We start from the raw sequence: 19,209 nt of genomic DNA on the forward strand, positions 1-19,209 counted from the left end.
TGCTGATGTTTCACATCAGGTGAAGCAAGTAGTTTTCCTCTTTGCAATTAGTAGAAATGGTTCCCAGTGCAATGCTAATAACCAAAATTGCTGTTAGAAGGTGAGGCTGGTCAAAGAGCCAGTCATGGCATATTTCTGCCATGGAAGTAGAACGTATGTGTTGTTCCCAAGTTACTCACAGAACAGGGATGGTCCAATCCCGACACTCAGCCCTACACAGGATCGCATCTGCCCGGTCGTTTCTTCTTAGACTGCAAACTCAAGTGTTTGTGGACCCCAGGTCAGTGGTTAGTTACAGGGAGGAGCTGTGGCTTTAGAGACCCGCGTGCATCGGACATGGCCGTTTATTTACATTTTTAAGGTAAAAGTGGAGAATCAAATGCCACGTGCTTGAACTGAGGGGATGAAGCCAGGATGGCGTTTGCCCAGCGTGTGAGGAAACTGGTTCTTGAGGTCTGTCCCAGGCCAAAGACCAGCTGCCCGTAGAAGGCGGCAGGGGAAGCAGCAGTGGCCCGGCTTTGCCAGCGCTGTGTCCGTCTAAGCCTTCCTTGTTCTGATCACTGCCGTGGTGATGCTGTCTGTTAGGCATGAGAATCGTGCTTTACATTTGACCTATGCTTTATGTTGCTTATGTTATGTATATCCATTTGAATTTTTGAGTAGTCTAAACTTAGGGTTTTTTTTCCCCCTCCTCACTTCTGGGGCTGGTTTGAATAGAATAGAATATTTCAGTCGGAAGGGACCTACAACCATCATCTAGTCCAACTGCCTTCTAGTGCTTGAAGCTTTTCTCAGAATTCCATTTCTTGCACTTGCAGCATTCATAAACTTTATTACTAATGTCAATGGGGCTGATCTGAAACATATTAATTGGGCAGTCAGGTTAGTGTGCGTTCCGTCACAAGGGATCAGATCTTCTGTTGCCACGGGACAGCTGTGGAGTCTGGGTGCTGAAAACCAGAGGTTTTGCAGCGTACTCAGTGTTGGCTTTGCTTTTAAGGACTGTTTAATTCTTGATTTTTGTATTCTGCCCTTAGATAAGGGATACAATCTGTCTACGTGAGCCCCAACATCATGCTTTCTAGCTCTAGCAATACCCACGCTGAGAAAAATCACCAGTGGGATGAAGCCCTGCATGTTTCAGTTACACTGTACTTGTTTGCAACTTCCTTTCCAATTCTGCTAACGCAGACTGTGGATTTTCAGTTCAGTTACTGCCATATATTCAAAAGGTATATTTTTTTATTATTATTTTGAGTGGTCTGTTTTGAGTAGTGTGCTTTTGTATGTAGATATTTTCTGCATTACTTCCCACTCTATGAACAGCTCTGAAAGATGGCTTTGTCATTGAAATTTTAAATTAAAATTTATTTTTCTGTTTACTCCTAAGACCTAGAATAGGAGGTCTGTGTTTCTGGTGATTTCAGTGCACCTTTAAAAATATTTTTTAATTTTTTTTTTTACATTTCCCTTGGACTTGATTTGAACAGGTTGGATTTGCTATTGGACCAAAACAAGCTAACGGTCAAAAATTGTGCTTTTTCTGATGTAGTCTGTACAACTTTTAAACGTACTCCTATATGCTGTATGTCTGTTCCATTGTGAGGTACCATATTTTAGGTTCTCTGTGTGACTGTGAGACAAAACTTTTCTGTTCCACATGAATGCGATGTATAGCGTTTTGGCTGGTTTGTCAGCCTTCCCCCTTGCATTGCAAGGTCTCCAGGCAGCAAGAGCGTACTTCTCAGCCCTCCCCTCTCCCAAAATCCTGGAACGTTCCTGCTAGTGTTGGGCTGCAGGCAAACTGAAATTGCCTATGACAAGAAAGGGATAGTGATTCTTACGGAAAGATGTAGTGCCTTGCTAAAAGGTATGAGCAAAAATATTTATCCAGGTTTTCCATTTGTTCATTAGGCCAATACAGTGGTGCTTCTGTTGCTAAAAATCTGATTATTTTTAGTTGCATTACTGGGGGGGGGGGGAAATAGGTAGATGAATGTAAAATAGTCCTGTGAGCATTAAATAGAATTTAATCTGAAATTAAAAGCGTAGTGGCTGTACTTAGGGTTTGTCTTCCCTTGTATGCTCTCTCCCATATAGCTGAAAGTGGATACTTAGGAAAGAATATGAAACAAAACAGCCCCTGTAATACCTCCCCCAGCCTCTAAAAATTTGAGGCTTACAGAATTCCTAAGCCAGATGTGTATAAAAACCCTTAATGGATTTCTTACTGGTGTGAGCCTATCAGACCTTCTCCTCTAGTATTTTTTCCATTTAAGATGGTGAAGGTGAGTTGTTCAAAATGTCAAATGACCAGCTGGTTTTAATGGGTAGCCTGGGTTTAGGTCTTGTATTGAATTCTCCAGTGCAATCATTAATGGCATTTTCCTGTGGACAAAATGACTTATTTCATGTGCTTTGGGTCTCTTATTGTCCCAGTCTTATGCTGTAGAGGCCAGGAAAAATACATTTATTTCCTCTCAGATAAAAATATAAAAATCTTGGATAATCATAGCTTTGAACTGCATGACAAAAATCTGTCTTGCGTTCAAGCCTTTCACTTCTCGGAACATTGTAGTGAACCACGTGCTTTGCATTTAGCCTGAGATTAAAAAAAAAAAAAAAGAGGGTAGGCTTCGTCTGCTCCATCTTTCCTAGAAATTTGGTTTGTGCTTTATTTTAATGTATTATTTTAACCTTTTCTTAGGGCTTTTTATATTGCATTTTTTTATCCTTTGTAAATCAAATTGCAAGTTTAATTTGACCAGTTCTGACATCTGCAATTCAGTTTGCACTTGGCAAACAGCCTGGTCATAAGTCTTTCAGTCAAGACAAAATACGTTTTGACGAGAAGTATCTGCATTAATTTGTTTTACTGTGTAGTGCACTCTGGGCTTAGTCTTCTGAACTGTGGCTCCTTAAGCCTCCCTCCCTCATTCCTCATGCAGAAATAGCTTTCTTTGGATTGTCTGGGCTGTAAAGCCTGTTCTAGTCTCTTCTCTTGTTACTGGTGTGTTGCTAATAGTTAAAGCACTAAAAGCGCTTCAGTCGGTGTCCAAGAGCACTTCCCTTAAGACCACATTGCTGACAGCTAGCCTCAATCCTTCTTTTCTAATTGGCATTTTGGCATCTACTGAGAGTACTGCTTAATTCTTTTACTGCTAAGCTCCTTTTCTTCCTTCCTTTCAGAAGGTTTGGTTCCTAGCTCCGTTCCTGTGTGTTTTCTCTGACCAGCAGCTCACGGCAGTGGCGCCTGACGTCTGTTCGGCTGGTGTTCGTTCTCTGCTTGTGTTTTCTGCCCTTCCCTCCCCTAGGCAAAAAAACAGTAATTTGATCAAATTGCCTGTAGGCTGGTAACACGTGCTCAGTGTGTGGTGTCTGTTTCTCCCTTCTGAGGAGTTACAATGCTGGAAGTCTTTCTAAAACAAGTTGGTAATGTTTATTTTCCTTTTATTTATGTATGTTTCTCACCAGCTTTCTTTCTTTCCAATTTCTAGCTGGATACAGTGCCTTTGCTGAAGCATTGCACATGCTGGAATTCCCTGTCCCCCTGATGTATTCCGGGATGGCAACTAGGTGACGACAGTTGAGGATGACCCTGACTGAAAAACTGCGCGAGAGGATATCGCGGGCGTTCTACAACCACGGGCTGTTGTGTGCTTCCTACCCCATTCCCATCATCCTCTTTACTGGGCTCTGTATTCTGGCCTGCTGGTAAGTCACACGAAGTACTTGGTTTTAGGTAGTTTTTTGTTGTTGTTGGTGTGTTGTTTTTTTTTTTAATGTAGATTTTTTGTATTCTTTTGTATTCTGTGGGGCAGAAAAAAAACAGGGATGAAGTATGTTCCTGTGGTTTAAGAAGTTAATAGTAAAATCTCATTGAATAAGTGAAGTAAGTAAAGCAAGAAGTAAAATAAAAGTAATGCCCAAACACCTGGTAGTGGACTCCAAAGCCATAAATTAAAAATGGGGAGAAGGAAAGGTGATCTTTCTCTCTGTACTTGCCTATTCTGTTCTCCCTGAAGATTGTACTCTTCTTTTTCATCCCTTGCCTTGGCATGCGTGTGTTGTTTGTTCTTGTAAATTCTCAACTCTCCTTATGGACTCTAATTTGGATATGAGTTGCAGCTGAATGTATTTTCACTCTCGGAATTATTACATGGGCCTCTTATTCATTTCCAGTGAGGCATTATTACTGCTGGAGTCGAGAAAACTTGCGCTCAGATTTGTGCAGACACATGCATGTGCATATACAGATTCTGTCTTCAGGTTTATAATGCTAAGTATCTTGTCTCTGTTGGTCAAAAGAAACCCTATGTGATGATGTACTCTACTCCTCTGCTTTTAGAAAAGCTCCACCTGTTTTGATATACATACAGATGTAAATTTTGCTTCGAGCATCGCTGAGAATGACAGACTTCTTTCACATCTACTGTTAAAAGATTATTGAAGTGATTACTCTCATGTATTGAAAACCTGTGAGATCACTTCTCATGACTGTGACTCTTCAAGGTTGTCAGCAGCAATCCAGGCATTGCTTTCCTGACTTTTCACTGCTTCATATGAATTCTTTTAACTGGCAATGATAATAGTTTTGTTTTCAGATCTCTTGTTCTGTAGAAATATGAAGTGTTTACAAAGTCCAACCAAGTGGATTGTGTGTCCTGTTTATCTTTGTTGATATGGTTGCGATCTTATCTATATTTTTGCTCTATCTTTTGACTTCAGCTGTGCTGGATGCTGCTTTCACATCAGTCCTGCATTAGCCAAAACAGAGTTCCACCATGAGTCCTGAATCGCCATGCCATAGTGCTCTTGCTTGCTAATTGCTTCATCAGTGCTTCCAGTGGTATTAGGCTCCTATTTTCAATTATCTTTCAGGTGCTGTTGCTGGGGTAAATGCAGGAATGCAAGACAACTGCTTCAGTATAAAATATTTATCCATACAAATGTTGCTTTTTTGGGAGGGATCAAAACAAAACCGGTGTGCTTACTCCCTTTCCTAAATTTAGGACTTCCCGGACAAGAGGAAATCCTATCTAGGATTATGAGCAGCTGTCCTCATTCTTCTTGGGAACCTTGTGCCCACTAGGTCAGAACTTGTATCTGTCCTGTCTTTGTAGACATATGTTTAGAGCAGTGCGAATTAAGGTGTTTCCACTAAGTCGCTGGAGCTTCAAACCAGGTTGTCTTTGGCAAATTAGCTTCATGTAATTGTGTATTTGTGGAAGTGTCTTCAGTGATGTTGGTGTTTGAGGATTCTGCAGTTATTGGTTTCCTCTAGACTGCAGAAACTTGTCCAAGACATGATCAAACATGAAGTGAATAGTCTATATTTTCTTTAAGGAGTTTCACTAACTCATTAGAAAAGCAAATAATGGCCCTAGGAGAGACGGGAGTTTAAAAATACTGTAGCACCCTTTGAAAGCGAGAGTACCGTGGCAAAAAATTGGAAGTGCAGCATGGGTAAAGTGCTCCCTCTTCAGAAGCAATTTTTGGGGATGTTCCAGTTCTGAGCTGCTCTGTATTAACTGGTGTTGACTAGGTGTTAATTCTGGCTTGAGAAGTGGCATTATTAACTAGGTCAAAACTATTCCAGAGTTCATCCCTTGTACACCTGACCACTTCAGTGAACTCCGACAGGATATCTGCGCACAGGATACTCTGAAATGTTTATTGGAAGTTTAGTTTTGAGTTGAGGTCTTCAGGTCTTCCTCTTAGTTTGAGCCTGAGGTCTGACTTCTTCTTTGTTGACCTGGATGATGGAGCAGACTGCACACTCAGCAGGTTTGCAGGTGATATACAAACTTCATGTATCGTGAACTGGAAAGTGGAAAGCTGGATGAAGTGGCTGGATGAAAACTGGAAAGAGCGGCTGATACACCAGATGGCTGCATGGGCAGAGAGGAACCTCATGAAGTTCAACACAAGGAAATGTAAAAGGAAGACTAACCCCAGGCATCTGTACAGACTGAGGGTCAGCCCTCTGGAAAGCAGCTTTCCAGAACAAGCCCCAGAGGTCCTGGTGGACACCAAATTGAACAGGAGGCACCTATGTGCACTCACGGCAGAGGTGACCCACAGTATCCTGCCCTGTGTTAGGGAGAGCATTGCCAGCAGGTCGAGGTGATCCTTCCCTTCTGCTCAGCATTGGTGAGGCCATACCTGGAGTGCTGAGTCCGGTGCTGGGCTTCCCAGCAACAGAAGGACGTGGAATTAGTGGAGCAAGTCCAGCAAAGGACCGCAAAGATGATGAAGGGACTGGAGCATCTCTCCTGTGAGGAAAGGGTGACAGAGCTGGGACTGTTCAGCCTAGAGAAGAGAAGGCTCTGGTGATCTTACCACCATATATAAATATATGAAGAGAGGGTGTAAAGAGAACCGATCCAGCCTCACCGCCCAGTGAGTGCCCAGTGACAGGACATGAGGCAACGGGCACAAGCTGAAACACAGGCGATTCTGCTTACACATAAACTTTTTTACTGTAAGGGTGTTAACAATTGGAGCAGGTATCCCAGTGAGGTGGTGGAGGCTCCATCCGTGGAGGTAGTCAGAAGCCATCTGGACATGGCCCTGAGTCAGCTGCTGTGGCTGACCCTGCTCTGAGCAGGTTTAGCCTAGCCGACCTCCAGTGCTGCCTTCCAGCCTCAACTGTTTGTTGTTCTGTCTGTGTGCCTTCTAGCCTGCCTGGGAGGCTTATAAAGGAGCTGTGCAATGCAGAATGGTTTAGGAGAATTGTTTTTAAGCTCCCTTTTCAGTTTTTCCAGTGTAAGAGTCGTGTTGATTTATCAAGGTGTTGGGAGTGTCCCCTTCCTCCTCAAGCTTCCTTCCTTCCGTCCTCTTTTTCCAGGCTGAAGAAGGAAACGGTGCTAAAGGGAACACTTGCTATCAAGTGATTTGAGAGTAACTCCTGCTTTCTTGGGGCTATGTAGATTTGCAGTCACAGTCCATGTATTTTTCATTCTTTTAAAACAAGAAATAAAACCTATTATATCCACTTCTAATGAAACTACATTACCAACTATATTGTACTTCAGGTTCATTGGCTTGTACTAGAATCTGGGCATGTTCTTGCAAGAGCTCAAATTCAAAGGCTGCTCTCTACAGTGAGCACTTGATAAATATCCTTAGAAGTCTGAGAGATGCCTCCTCCTTGTTTGCTCTGTGTGGAATAATCTGATATTTGTGGTGTGTGGCTGCACACAGTTGTTAGCTCTGTGGCTTGTGCAACTATAGCTGTTGAAAGCTAATCCCCTAAAAAAAGGGTAGGGACTACAACTGTGTAAACCTGGAGCGGGATATTCAGTAACTTTTCAGACTGTACTGCACTAGAGTCATTCTAAGCAAGTCTTTTTATCGGATGTAGTGAAACTTTACAGTTTCTTGGAGGGGCAGGGTGCCATGCCCAAAGACGGGACTATAATTTCTTTTTTCTAATCAGGATGCATGAATATATAAAACAGTGTGAAATAACGGAAGTGTGATCAACAATCATCTCAATGACTGCTGGCTATCTATGGGGTGGGGCAGGAAACTTCGAAAGTATTGTAATAATTATTCAGGAAAACTAATATTTAGCTAACATATGAACTCACTTTAGGTTGAAGTTAAGTCCTGAAACTATGTCATGTGGTGGGCATTTAATTCATTATATGTTTGTCCTGTTCTTAGTCTTTTCTGCTGTTGGCCACTGGGCAGATGGACCCTTGGTCTGACCCAGCACAGCTACCTGTGTGTATATTTGTTTTAAATCACGTCCATCTGAGATTCAACCAGGCCAAGTGCTGGGTCCTGCCCTTGAGTGCTGCCAACCCCATGGACGCTACAGGCTTGGGGCAGAGTGGCTGGAAACTGCCCAGCGTAGAAGAACCTGGGGGTGTTGGTCGACAGCCAGCTGAACATGAGCCAGTGGTGTGCCCAGGTGGCCAAGAAGGCCAACGGCATCCTGGCCTGTATCAGCAATAGTGTGGCCAGCAGGACTGGGGCAGTGATTGTCCCCCTGTCCTCGGCACTGGTGAGGCATCACCTCGAGTGCTGTGCTCAGTTTTGGGCCCCTCATGACAAGAAAGACATTGAGATGCTGGAGCGTGTCCAGAGAAAGGCAACGGAGTTGGTGAGGGGTCTGGAGCACAAATCCTGCGAGGGGCGGCTGAGGGCCCTGGGGGTGTTCAGCCTGGAGAGGAGGAGGCTGAGGGGAGACCTTCTCGCTCTCTACAGCTCCCTGAAAGGAGGGGGTAGCGAGGGGGGGTTGGGCTCTTCTCCCAAGGGACAGGCAATAGGACAAGAGGAAACAGCCTCAAGTTGCGCCAGGGGATGTTTAGATTGGATATTAGGAAGAATTTCTTCCTGGAAGGGTTGTGAAGCACTCGCAGAGGCTGCCCAGGGCAGTGGTGGAGTCTCCATCCCTGCGGCTATTTAAAAGCCGTGTAGCCGTGGTGCTGAGGGACATGGGTTAGTGGTGGGCTTGGCAGTGTTAGGGTAATGGTTGGACTTGATGATCTTAAAGGCCTTTTCCAACCTAAATGGTTCTATGATTCTGTAATAGCCTTCCAGAATGCAAAACTGGCAGCTGTGGGGCATGTTCAGCATATCCTGTGGGTTGGGTGCTGTCTGCAGGAGCCGCTGCAGACTGTTGCTTATGGGAGCTGTCGGATGGCCACCTCCTGTGGAAGGTTCTGTTTGCTGCAGGGAGGAACTTGCTGATGGCCACAAAGTGCGACATCTGCATTTTTTCCTGCAGTCACATTCTGAGGACTCTGAGTAATGGTCTTTGGCACCCATTGACTGTTGGAATTTAATTTGTTTTTGCTCTTCAAAAGTGTTCCATTTTCTTGGGACAGATCTCATTCATTTCATCCACCTCACTGCACAAAGGAGTGAGAAATGTGCTGGAATTTGGAGAAAGAAGCTGGTGGAAAGAATCCAGGCCCAGCTTCAGGGTGGAAGGTCATTTAGGCAATGTTTCTGTCCAACATGATTGATAAGAGACCCTCAGCAATGTTTGCATAGTAATGCAGATTAGTGTCTGAAACAAGGATCGACTAATTAAGTAGTAGGAACTACAGGTCTTTCTAATGAGGAAAGAAGATACACAAGTGATCCAGTGGTTTCATACTGACTTTTATCAACAGGATCATCCTCAATGTTGCTGAGAAGGTTAGTCCCTCTCCCTGAAGAAGTAGGTGGAAAAAGGAGAGAAGGTAGTAGAGCAAAAAGGAAGCATTCTCTATTTTTCAGTCTTAAAGATGGTTAATAAATAAATCCTGTTGTTAAAGCAAGCACGGGTGGATCCTACATCCCGAATTTTTGAAAGGGAGAGAAGTTAAATGAAGTTTTCTCTTCTCACCTGTAAGCAAACAGAATCAAGGAGAGCTTATAAAATTCTACTGCAGAAGAAATTAACCCAATTCTTCTTGTTTTCCTCCCTCCCACCTCAGTAAAACATGACCATCTTTGTGTTCAGATAACTTTTTCTTAAAAGCTGAAATAAATTATGTGGTCCACAGTTTATTCAGCATCAGTTCTGGTTCTCAGTCAATGTGACAACAGTTAACATGTGGCTGTCACTCCTGGTCTGAAAAGGTCAGGTCTCAAGGATCAGGTAGCACTGTCACCACAGAGCATCTGTTATGGGTTGTTTGAATGTATTCTGTCTTTAACCTGGGAAGTAATTTGTGTAGACACCATTTTTAATGTGTCTAAAGACATAGCGTATCTGTTTTTGTTAATAAATAATATATTCAAAGTAAAAGCAAGAATTCCTATGACTCCTTCTTACTCTATAGTTTTAATCAAAGTCTGAAAATCCAAGTCACTTCACTTCAGAGGGAGGGTTTTCTGCTGAACTAGCGATTGACAGGCATACAACTTGTTAGTTAATGGCTACTTACCTTACTTACCTGAGGGTTTCCTTTTTTTTTTTTTTTTTTTAATTGTAGAATGAGAGTGCCACTTAAGCCTATCTGACACAAGAGTAGTTCCTCCTCCCCAAATCCAAGAAAAACAGGCGATACCTATAAATCTGGTAATCAGGGTGAATTTGAAATTCCTGTGTAGTTCTGAAGAATAGTTTTTAAAGTAAGAATTTAAAATCAAACAGTTGACTCTGTGAAGCAGATTTAGGAGAATTAAACAGGTGAGTCTTTGCAGGTGGTCCTTATTTGACTGAAGCACTGTAGACCTGTCTGGAACCAGAGCCCTTTTGTGTGTGCGCATATGTATATTTCTTTATAAAAGAACATTTCACTATCTTAGAGGTTTCTAATATCCTGTGTGATAACCAGAGGAGCTGAGTTGCTGTCAGATTCCTCATGTTCCAAATCCACAGAGAATTCAGTCTCCTGTGGGACCGCATGATGAAACTAGAAGCAAGTTCTGTGTGATGAGACCTCTCTTCTGCTCCGCAGGAAAAAAAGGAACCTGGCAGTGCGGAGCAAGGGGAATCTTTACTTTTGCAGTGCAGGTTTCTGAGGGTCCTGTCAGTGGGAAACGGGGCAAAGCAAATATCGTTTATTCAGAAACAGGTATTGTTTGTGCACTTACCAAGGCTAAAAAGGGAACTGTTGCTGCCAAATATCTGTCCTTCTCTACCTTCTGGCAAGATCTTTTTAATCAAATTTCATATTTCTCATTACCAATGGGTTTTCAGGTTCTTCTATCTTTGTGATAGTTTAGGCTGGAAACAGGCTAAAAGCTTGTTCTGCAGTGTGCAGAACAGAGGTGGTGGCTGTTTTAAGGCACTATATCACCACCTTCCCTGTTACCTAAGGCCTGGCGGCTCTCTACTTCCTTCCATATTCACCAGCTGAAGACTATTCTGGGATGGTGGAGATCTCCGCTTTGATTCCGAGAAGGAGGAATATGCAATGGTAGGGTTTGCAGTTCTGTTGAGTTGCCAGCTGCCTCGGGCTGACCTGGCAGTTCTCCATCTTGGCTCTCTAAGCTGTCTTGAAAATATGTAAAGTAGTTGGATGAACATTTTTGCTTGAACCTACCTCATGCTTGGTAACTGAAATATACTCTTGCTCGAATTCAGCAATACCAACTTATAGATGATCTATTTTTCCTTTATTTTGGATTTGCAGAAGGGTGACAGGGTGCCCTGTCACGTGAGCATCTAAAAAGAACCCTTCTCAAAACAAAAACATTTTTGAGCTGTCCTGTCATCTGGTTTAGATCCTACTTTTCTTTCCTCCTTTCTTCATACTTTCCATTCTGGTGTTCACCTCCTTCATTGATGCTGAAATAAAATATCTAACAAAGGCAAATGTAAAGAGAATGAAACCTGCGTGCTAGAAATCCCTCCTCTGTAATTCACTTGGAAAAGTTCTCACATTTGGTAAGAAGTGCACCTGGAAAGGACCTGGGCCTGCCACATCTGACAATCCTTGCAGCGTTCAGTGTCTGGGAAGCCAGGATGCTTCTGACAACTCAGCAGCAGCTCTTGGTTTAAGTATCTCTTTACTTAAAAGGTGCTCTGAAGTGGATGTCTGGAGTAGGTCTAGCGAGTTTCTCTATCACTGGGTGGTTCTTTCTCAGTCTGTCCTTTTTTTGTCTCTGCTGTCAGTCTGTCTCAGGTATCACTGGGTACATCAGCTGGTACCGCATGCCTGTAGAAGGCTAATTAAATTCAAGAATTAATGTTTTAGCATCTTACTGAAATACCTTATAAGTATAATCTAGAGTGCGTATTTGTGTGTTCTTCCATCAGACTTTCTCAATCACATGAATCTTCAAATATCACTGTGATACAAGCAAATATATGTCCCTGCATCCTTTATGGGGACATATATTCATGTTGTAGTTTGGCTCAAGATGAGGGAACTTTTGATGAGAGTCCCAATAGTAAGCCTTGTTCCTGAGCTCTGCTGCGAAACAATACCATGAGCAGTCTACACTATCTAGATCATGTTGTTATAAGTACTGAAGGAGCTAAACATAAGTGTGTACCGACTACACGGACTGTTTAAACCTTTTTAACCTTTTAAAAGTGAGTTTCTGGTGGGGCCTTTTCTCTGAATATGCCTGCTGAAAATGTGGATTATAATCAAAATGGTTCCAGCTTTTTTTTTTTTTTTTCGGTGGGCCAGATGAGCTGCTAGGAAGTCTTGTTCCTGATGGGTGCGCATCAGTGTCTTCTAATACCACAGCTGCCACAGCTCTTCTAGACTCAGTAAAATAGAGAATCATAGAATGGTTTAGGTTGGAAGGGACCTTGAAGACCATCTAGTTCCACCCCCTGCCCTGGGCAGGGACACCTCCCACCAGCCCAGGTTGCTCCAAGCCCCGTCCAACCTGGCCTTGACCACCTCCAGGCATGGGGCAGCCACAGCTTCTCTGCGCAACCTGCGCCAGTGCCTCAGCACCCTCACAGTAGAGAATTTCTTCCTAATATCTAAACCTACCCTCTTTCAAAATATGCAGTTAATATCACTAAAGAGAAAAGCTCTTGCTCCCGATGAAGGCGATGACCTATGAGAGTAAAGCCACAACTGAAGAGTGTTGTGCCTCACTGTCTTTAACAAGTATTACAATTAGGACTCATTAGCTTATAGGAAAATGAAAAGAATTAGATGTTACTTGGCAACCTAGCTTTTGTTAACTGAGCAGCCTGGAAGTGTAGAGGAAGCTGAAGGAGCCCATCAATGTGACCTGCTGAGAACTTTGGACTGGCCGGAGAAAGTCTAATGCTGTTTTGGATCACACGAGCAAAAGGCAAACAGTTTGAATAACTGCAGCGTTAGATGCCACTTCCCTCTTCCTTGCCTACTGTAGGGCTGGGTTAAAAATATGGATTGGAGGGAGCATATAGATCACTTCCTACAGCATAAATCCTGTTCCATAGTCACAATTTAATCAAATTGCAGGAAAATGGTGAAGTTTAGACATTGACAGACCTATCCTGACATCAGGCCTGAAGAGGCCGGTGAAATATGGGAGTCTCGGTTCTCTTGGTTTGCCAACAGCTGCAGTAGGATATAGTCCTCAGCAATGCACAGATGTCTCTAGATTATTTTTTTTCTTTCTTGAAAAAATTCCCTTTTGTTTTTCCCCTAGTTTTGTTGCCCTTGAATTTTCCAAGAAATGCCCTTTCATAGAATCCTAGAACAGTTTGGGAGGAAAGGGACCTTCACAGGCCATCTAGTCCAACCACCCCTGCAATTAGCAGGGACACCTCCCACTAGACCAGGTTGCTCAGAGCCCCATCCAACCTGGCCTGGAATGTTTCCAGGGATGGGGCAAACTTACTCATTCCTCCATTACATTTGCATGTACTTTCAAAGTTTTTGGACAAGTTTGAAAATCCTAACATTAAAAATAAAACTCAACTAAACAAAAATCTTGTTTGTTCAAAAGTGACATCAAAGAGCTGTGAGTTGCTGTTTCCAGTATTTTGGGAGGCTGCTTGACTTTCAGGATGGGAGTGATTTGCTTCTTCACCTCTACAGAAAATTGAACTTTTATTTTAACAACAGAAAAAACAAATATGGGGTTCTCAGCTTACCTTCCTAGTAGCTGCTGTCAAGCAGCCTGTCTTGTCTTGCATTGTTCTTTGAGGTCTCGTGTAACCCTGAGCCCACTGGAAGCTGTGTACAAATTGCCATTGTTTAGATGAACTTTCCTCCTTCCCAACTTCTCAGGTAGCTTCCGTAGCTAAAATCAAGGCTACTGTGAACAGCTGGTACAGTGGCAGGAGGAAATCCTTCAATAGTCAAGGACTTGACGCACATCTCCACTCCACTCTGGCAGCAGGCATGTTTCTTGGCGACAAAGTGGTTTTATTCAGATGTAAATATACTAGTGGCTGAGAACCAACATGGTGGAGCAACTGGCAACCATCTCCAGAGGGTAGTTTTTTTTAAAACATAGAAATACTCTTTTTTTTTTTTTTTTCCCAAGTTCCTGTGGTAATGTAAGCTGCTGTGTTAAGGCCTTCCTTTGTGGCCTTAAGCACAGAAAGGGAAAAACAGAATCCAGAATTGCTTGGTGTGACACACTCAATACTGGCAAAACATCTGTGATTATGGCCAGGTTGTTGATTTGCAGACAGCTGTGGAGATTCAGGTCCTTTACCTTCCACAGCTGTTCTACTGTGAGTTGCTGCTCCCACAGCTCTGCCAGCAGTTCACGTTAACGCCCTAATCCATGAACAGAGGCGAGGTCTATTTAACATCGCTGTTAATGACCTGAATGAAGGAGCAGAGCATGTCCTCACCAAGTTCATAGGTCATGCCAGACGCGGGAGAGCAGTCAGTATGGTGGAGAGCATGGGTGCCATTCAGAGACACTTTCGCAGGTTGGGAAGATGGACTGACAGGAACCTCAGGAAGCTCAGCAAAGGCAAAAAAGCAAATGCAGAGCTCTGCACCTGGGATGGAGTAAGTCCTTGAAGCAGGACAAGCTGGAAAGCAACTTTGCAGCAAAGGACAAGTTGGACGTCAGTCAGGCAGCGTGTCCTTGCAGCTAAAAGGCCAACTGTGCCCTGGGCTGCACTAGCAAGTGTAGCCAGCAGGGTTAAGGGGAAGGGAGTCTTCCTTCTGTTTGGCCCCTGTGAAACCACAGTCCTGTATCCAGTCTGGGGCTCTGCAGTATGAGGAAGACTTTGACATACTGGAGCACAACCAGCAGAGCTGTCGGGGTGGGGAGCTGTAGCATCTAATGGAGAAGGAGAGGCTGAGGAGACTAAAGTATCGTCAGCCCTAAGTAGAGATCTTACTGCTGTCCTACAACTACTTACTAGGAGGGTGTAGAGAAGGCAGAGGCAGATTCTTCTCAAGTACACAGTGGAAGGACAAGAGGCAATGGACAGATGGGAAATTTTGATAGATCTAAGGAAAAAAAGTGTTCATTATGAGGGTGATGAAATGCTAGAATGGGTGCCTGGAGAAGCTGTGGGACCTCCATCCTTGGAGATACACAAACCCAGACTGGACATGGCTCTGAGCAACCCGCTCTTGTTGGCCCTGGTTTGAGCAGCAGTTTGCACTGGAGCCCTCCAGAGATCCCTTCCATACAGGGGATCTGTGATGTCTGGAGGTCGCTGCTCGAAGCAGGGCTAACCCCAAAGTTAGGCTCGGAGCCCTGTCTCATTGACCCTTTGAATATCTCCAGTGATGGAGAGTCCACAGCTACTCTGGATTCTTTTCCAGTGTTTGACTCTCTCATTGTAAGATTTTTTTTTTCCTTATATCTAATTGGAATTTCCCTTCCTGTGCTTGCATCCTTTCCTGTGCACCCCTGAGACAAGTCTGGGGTCATCTTCACTGTAACCAGTAACTAATTAGCTGAAGACTGCATTTCAGATTCTCTCCTCAGTTTCCTCCAGGCTGGATAAGTCCATTTCACCTGATATCTCCTTTTGCCCTATGTTCACCTGCCACATCACTGTTTTGGTGGCCTCCGCTGGACTAGCTATGGTAGCACAGGCTGGTGAGGCTCTGGAGATCACCTGGTCCAAATCCCCCTGCTCACGCTGGATTTTGGGGTGCTGTACTGAATGAGTAGGGTGAGGGAGGGTGGCTGCTTGTTCCCTAGCTGGATGAGGGTGATTGGGACACAGGGAGGGATGTGGTCATCTTCTTGGGAGGCAGCAATTTATTCCTTCTGTAGGTTGAGCTCATTGCACACACTGAAAGGACTTTCACCTCTGGCTGCAGAAAATAGTTTTCCCCACCTACCAACTAGTAAGAAGGAAAATCCTTGCATCCCAGCAGGCCTTAAGGAAGTGAAAAAAGAAAACATTACACCTCTGCCAGGATTTGGGGCAATTTTGTTTTGAAAGACAGCAAGAGTTGAGAAAGTTTTCAAGGTAGGATTGCGTGCAGGGCTAGCTAAATCTTGCTAAACTTGGAAAAAGTATCTGTGAAATGTTCAACATCCAGGAGAGCTCAGTGTTTCCATCACCCTTTGCTTGGTGCCATAGCTGTGACCTCTGGCAGTGGTCAGGTCTTCACAGCAGACTGTGGAGATCCAGCCATCAAGCTGCATTGCTCTCAGCGTTTCCCCCAGCTTCTGGACGTGGATTCTTCCTCATCAGGTGCGGCACTGGGCGCTGCTCATTTCGGCATATCTGACAATAGCCTGGTCCTAGAGAAGAAGCTTCAACCAGAGAAGCAACAAGATCACTTCTGAAGCCTGAGCTGCTCCACTGGTGCTGGTGAGGCAAAGCCAGTGTGTCCCGTTGTTACACCTGCAACGCGCTGGTTGTTTAGATTCGGTGCCTCTAAATGAGTTAAGTTCTATAAAAGATTATTCTTCTGACTCCTAAAAACTGCCAGGTGATTGCACAGGGAAATCCACCTTAGGATAAGCATGTAGTATGGATATAAAGTGTTTTCCTTACATTTCTGGAAATACTCAGTCATCAACATCACAGTCATTTAGTGAAAAGATCACTCTTCCTTGGTCACCTGTTCAACTCATGCTGCTTTGTATATCACATATACTCCATTTTTTATTTTAATTTATCTCTATCTCTGCCTCAGTCCGATGCAGGATGATTGCTGTGTGTATCTCCCCCAGGCTTTTGTTTTCAGCAGATCATTTGGGACAAGCAGGTGCTACGTGTCGTGTAGAAGGACTGAAACTGATTGCTGATTGTGAGAGAAGAGAGGCTGTGCCATGTCTCCAGATTGTGGCTTTTGTTGGGCATTTTCACCTCTGATGTATTGCAACATGATTTTGTTATTCCTTTTTCTCTTCCCTCCCATTGCACAATGAAATGATAATAATTAGATGTTGTATTTTTTGTCAGACTAATAAAACAGCAAATCCGACAAGCAGTGCTTCTGATTTCATTGTTCTTTTTCAGCCTTTTGTTGTTCAGTCTGAAGCCTTTTCTCTAGCTGTTGCTTGTTCCCTCTCTGGCCTTTGATGATTCAGATGAATCCCTAATGAAGTGGGCAGAGCGTTGCAGGAAAACAATTCCAAGGCCTTTATATTAATTTTGGCGATATTGCAAGAAAAGTTCAGCTATAAACAGGAAAATACGTCAGAAATTTAAGGCCTGGTAGATCGTCAGGCTTCAGACAACAAAAAGACAGAAGTTATATCATCAGAAAGCCCAGGAAACTCGGGGCACTGGTTGATTTCGGAGCTTATTGGTCAATATCTCTGTTACAGCTGTCTTGCTTTTTCCACCAGTTCAATTCTGATACGGTTGTAATCACTTTTGAGAACCTCTGGAGCTAAAACTAATACTCTAAACTCTCGGAAACCTCAGTTTCTCAACTTCCAAATTGTTTGAAGTCTTTGTTGTGGGATAGCTGCCACAATCATCTGAAGATTGCAGTAGCAAAAAGATAAATATTGCGTATCTGGTTTGGTGTCTCATTGCTACTATTAAAAGCGCTTTGAGGACTGATGAAGTTAATGATAAATAATGGAAATAGTTTAAATCTTAATGAGGAAAAAGGGGTGATTAGTATGGGGTTTGGGTCAGGAAAGCAGCTATCTGAATACACTGAATGTCTCATTTTTGTGCGGGCTGCAGAGTAGTTGAGACATGGCTGTACTTAGTCAGGGTTTTTAGCACTACTAACTTTCAGGTCATGGAGAGTCACCCAGGTGAGGTCCTGCAAAAACTTCTTTTTCTCCTCAGACTTTTAGTTATCCCTTTCTAAGGGAGAAAGACCAATTATCTCTTGTATTAGGGCAACACATGAAACAGTTCCTATGAAAGCTAAAGCCCTCTTGTATTGCAGCTGTGTGTCCTGTCCCGGAGAGGTTGGATTAAGCTGCAGTGGGCTCATTTTTCATTTTTTGAGCTCTTCTGTCTAAAAGCCTAGTTAGGAAAAAAAAAAAAAAAGAAAAAGGCACAATGTTTCTTGCTTATGTCTTAACTATAGTTACCCGCTGCTGAAGCTGCCACTGCCTGGAACAGGACCTGTGGAGTACAGCACCCCTGTGAAGGATTACTCCCCACCCTCTCCAGACGCGGGTCTGCAGCAGGGAGACCTCGGCGAGCGTCCCGACTGGGTGAGTCCTGCACTAGAATCATAGAATCATAGAATGGTTTAAGTTGGAAAGGACCTTGAAGATCATCGAGTTCCAACCCCCCTGCCATGGGCAGGGACACCTCCCACCAGACCAGGTTGCCCAAGGCCACATCCAGCCTGGCCTTGAACACCTCCAGGGATGGGACCTCAACAACCTCTCTGGGCAACCTGTTCCAGTGCCTCACCACCCTCAAAGTGAAAAACTTCTTCCTAATGTTTAATCTAAACCTTCCCTCTTCCAGTTAAAGCCATTCCCCCTCGTCCTATCACTACATGCCCTTGTAAAAAGTCCCTCCCCAGCTCTCCTGTAGGCCCCCTTTAGGGACTGGAAGGCCGCAATAAGATCTCCCCGGAGCCTTCTCTTCTTCAGGCTGAACAGCCCCAACTCTTTCAGCCTCTCCTCATAGGAGAGGTGCTCCAGCCCTCGGATCATCCTCGTGGCCCTCCTCTGGATGCGCTCCAACAGGTCCATGTCCTTCTTATGTTGGGGACTCCAGAGCTGGATGATGTAGGTAGTCTAGGCTTCACCTCCAAGATATAGGCTTTTTTTCTTAAATTCACAATCAAGAATTTTTCATTTGAATTTTAATTTAGACAGCCAAAGGCTGTATGTGGAGCTAGCTGCTACAGTGCAGTCTAGGGAGTGTAGGGATGCTTGAAGAACCTGGTGAATTGAGTATAATCTAAAAGTGGGTTTTGGTGTTTTTTTGTTTGTTTTGTTTGTTTGTTTGTTTGTTTTTTTAATTGACTGGTGTGTATCATGCAGGTAAACTAGACTTATAACCTTATGTTAAGGGTAAAGAATTGACTTTTCTTTTGCTTGAGCAAACTGGAACCCTGATGCTTTCCAAGAAGGCTGATAACCTGGTCCAGGAAATCAGGAAACAATTCTAAAATCATCCTTTGTAACCTGCACTGTTCTTTTTCATTCCAGGGACTATCTTAAGTAGAAGTTACCTGTTGACTTAATGCTTTTGATGCCTCCAGCTCTCTACTCTCTCCATGCGTGCTCTTCTCACTGTGATTGAAATCACTTTCCGCCTTCTGTGCTCCCTGGTGCCACTGAGAGCTTTTTGCACTATGCTGTTAACTCAGGCTGCTGCTGGCTGATTAAATCTTCCCTTCTGCTTTGTTGCCTAGTTCAGCTAATAGAGCACAAAAGTTCTGGCTGCCATGGCATGTCAGCGTGGAATCCCCAGAGCAGGGTCAGCAG

The 19,209-nt window shown here is 43.8% G+C and overlaps 1 protein-coding gene across 1 annotated transcript in view; it reads left to right on the plus strand.

The window, feature by feature from the left end:
* The window catches only part of SCAP (SREBF chaperone), a 70,142-nt gene that overhangs the window by 17,694 nt on the left and 33,239 nt on the right, over positions 1–19,209 (plus strand). Inside the window, exons 2-3 of the mRNA XM_082479169.1 lie at positions 3,498–3,714; positions 17,847–17,976. Of these exons, the coding sequence (XP_082335295.1) occupies positions 3,593–3,714; positions 17,847–17,976 (252 nt within the window). The 5' untranslated portion in view covers positions 3,498–3,592. The remainder of the gene's footprint in view (positions 1–3,497; positions 3,715–17,846; positions 17,977–19,209) is intronic.

This window comes from Vanellus vanellus (assembly GCF_965231255.1).
Source record: "Vanellus vanellus genome assembly, chromosome: 2".
NCBI lineage: Eukaryota > Metazoa > Chordata > Aves > Charadriiformes > Charadriidae > Vanellus > Vanellus vanellus.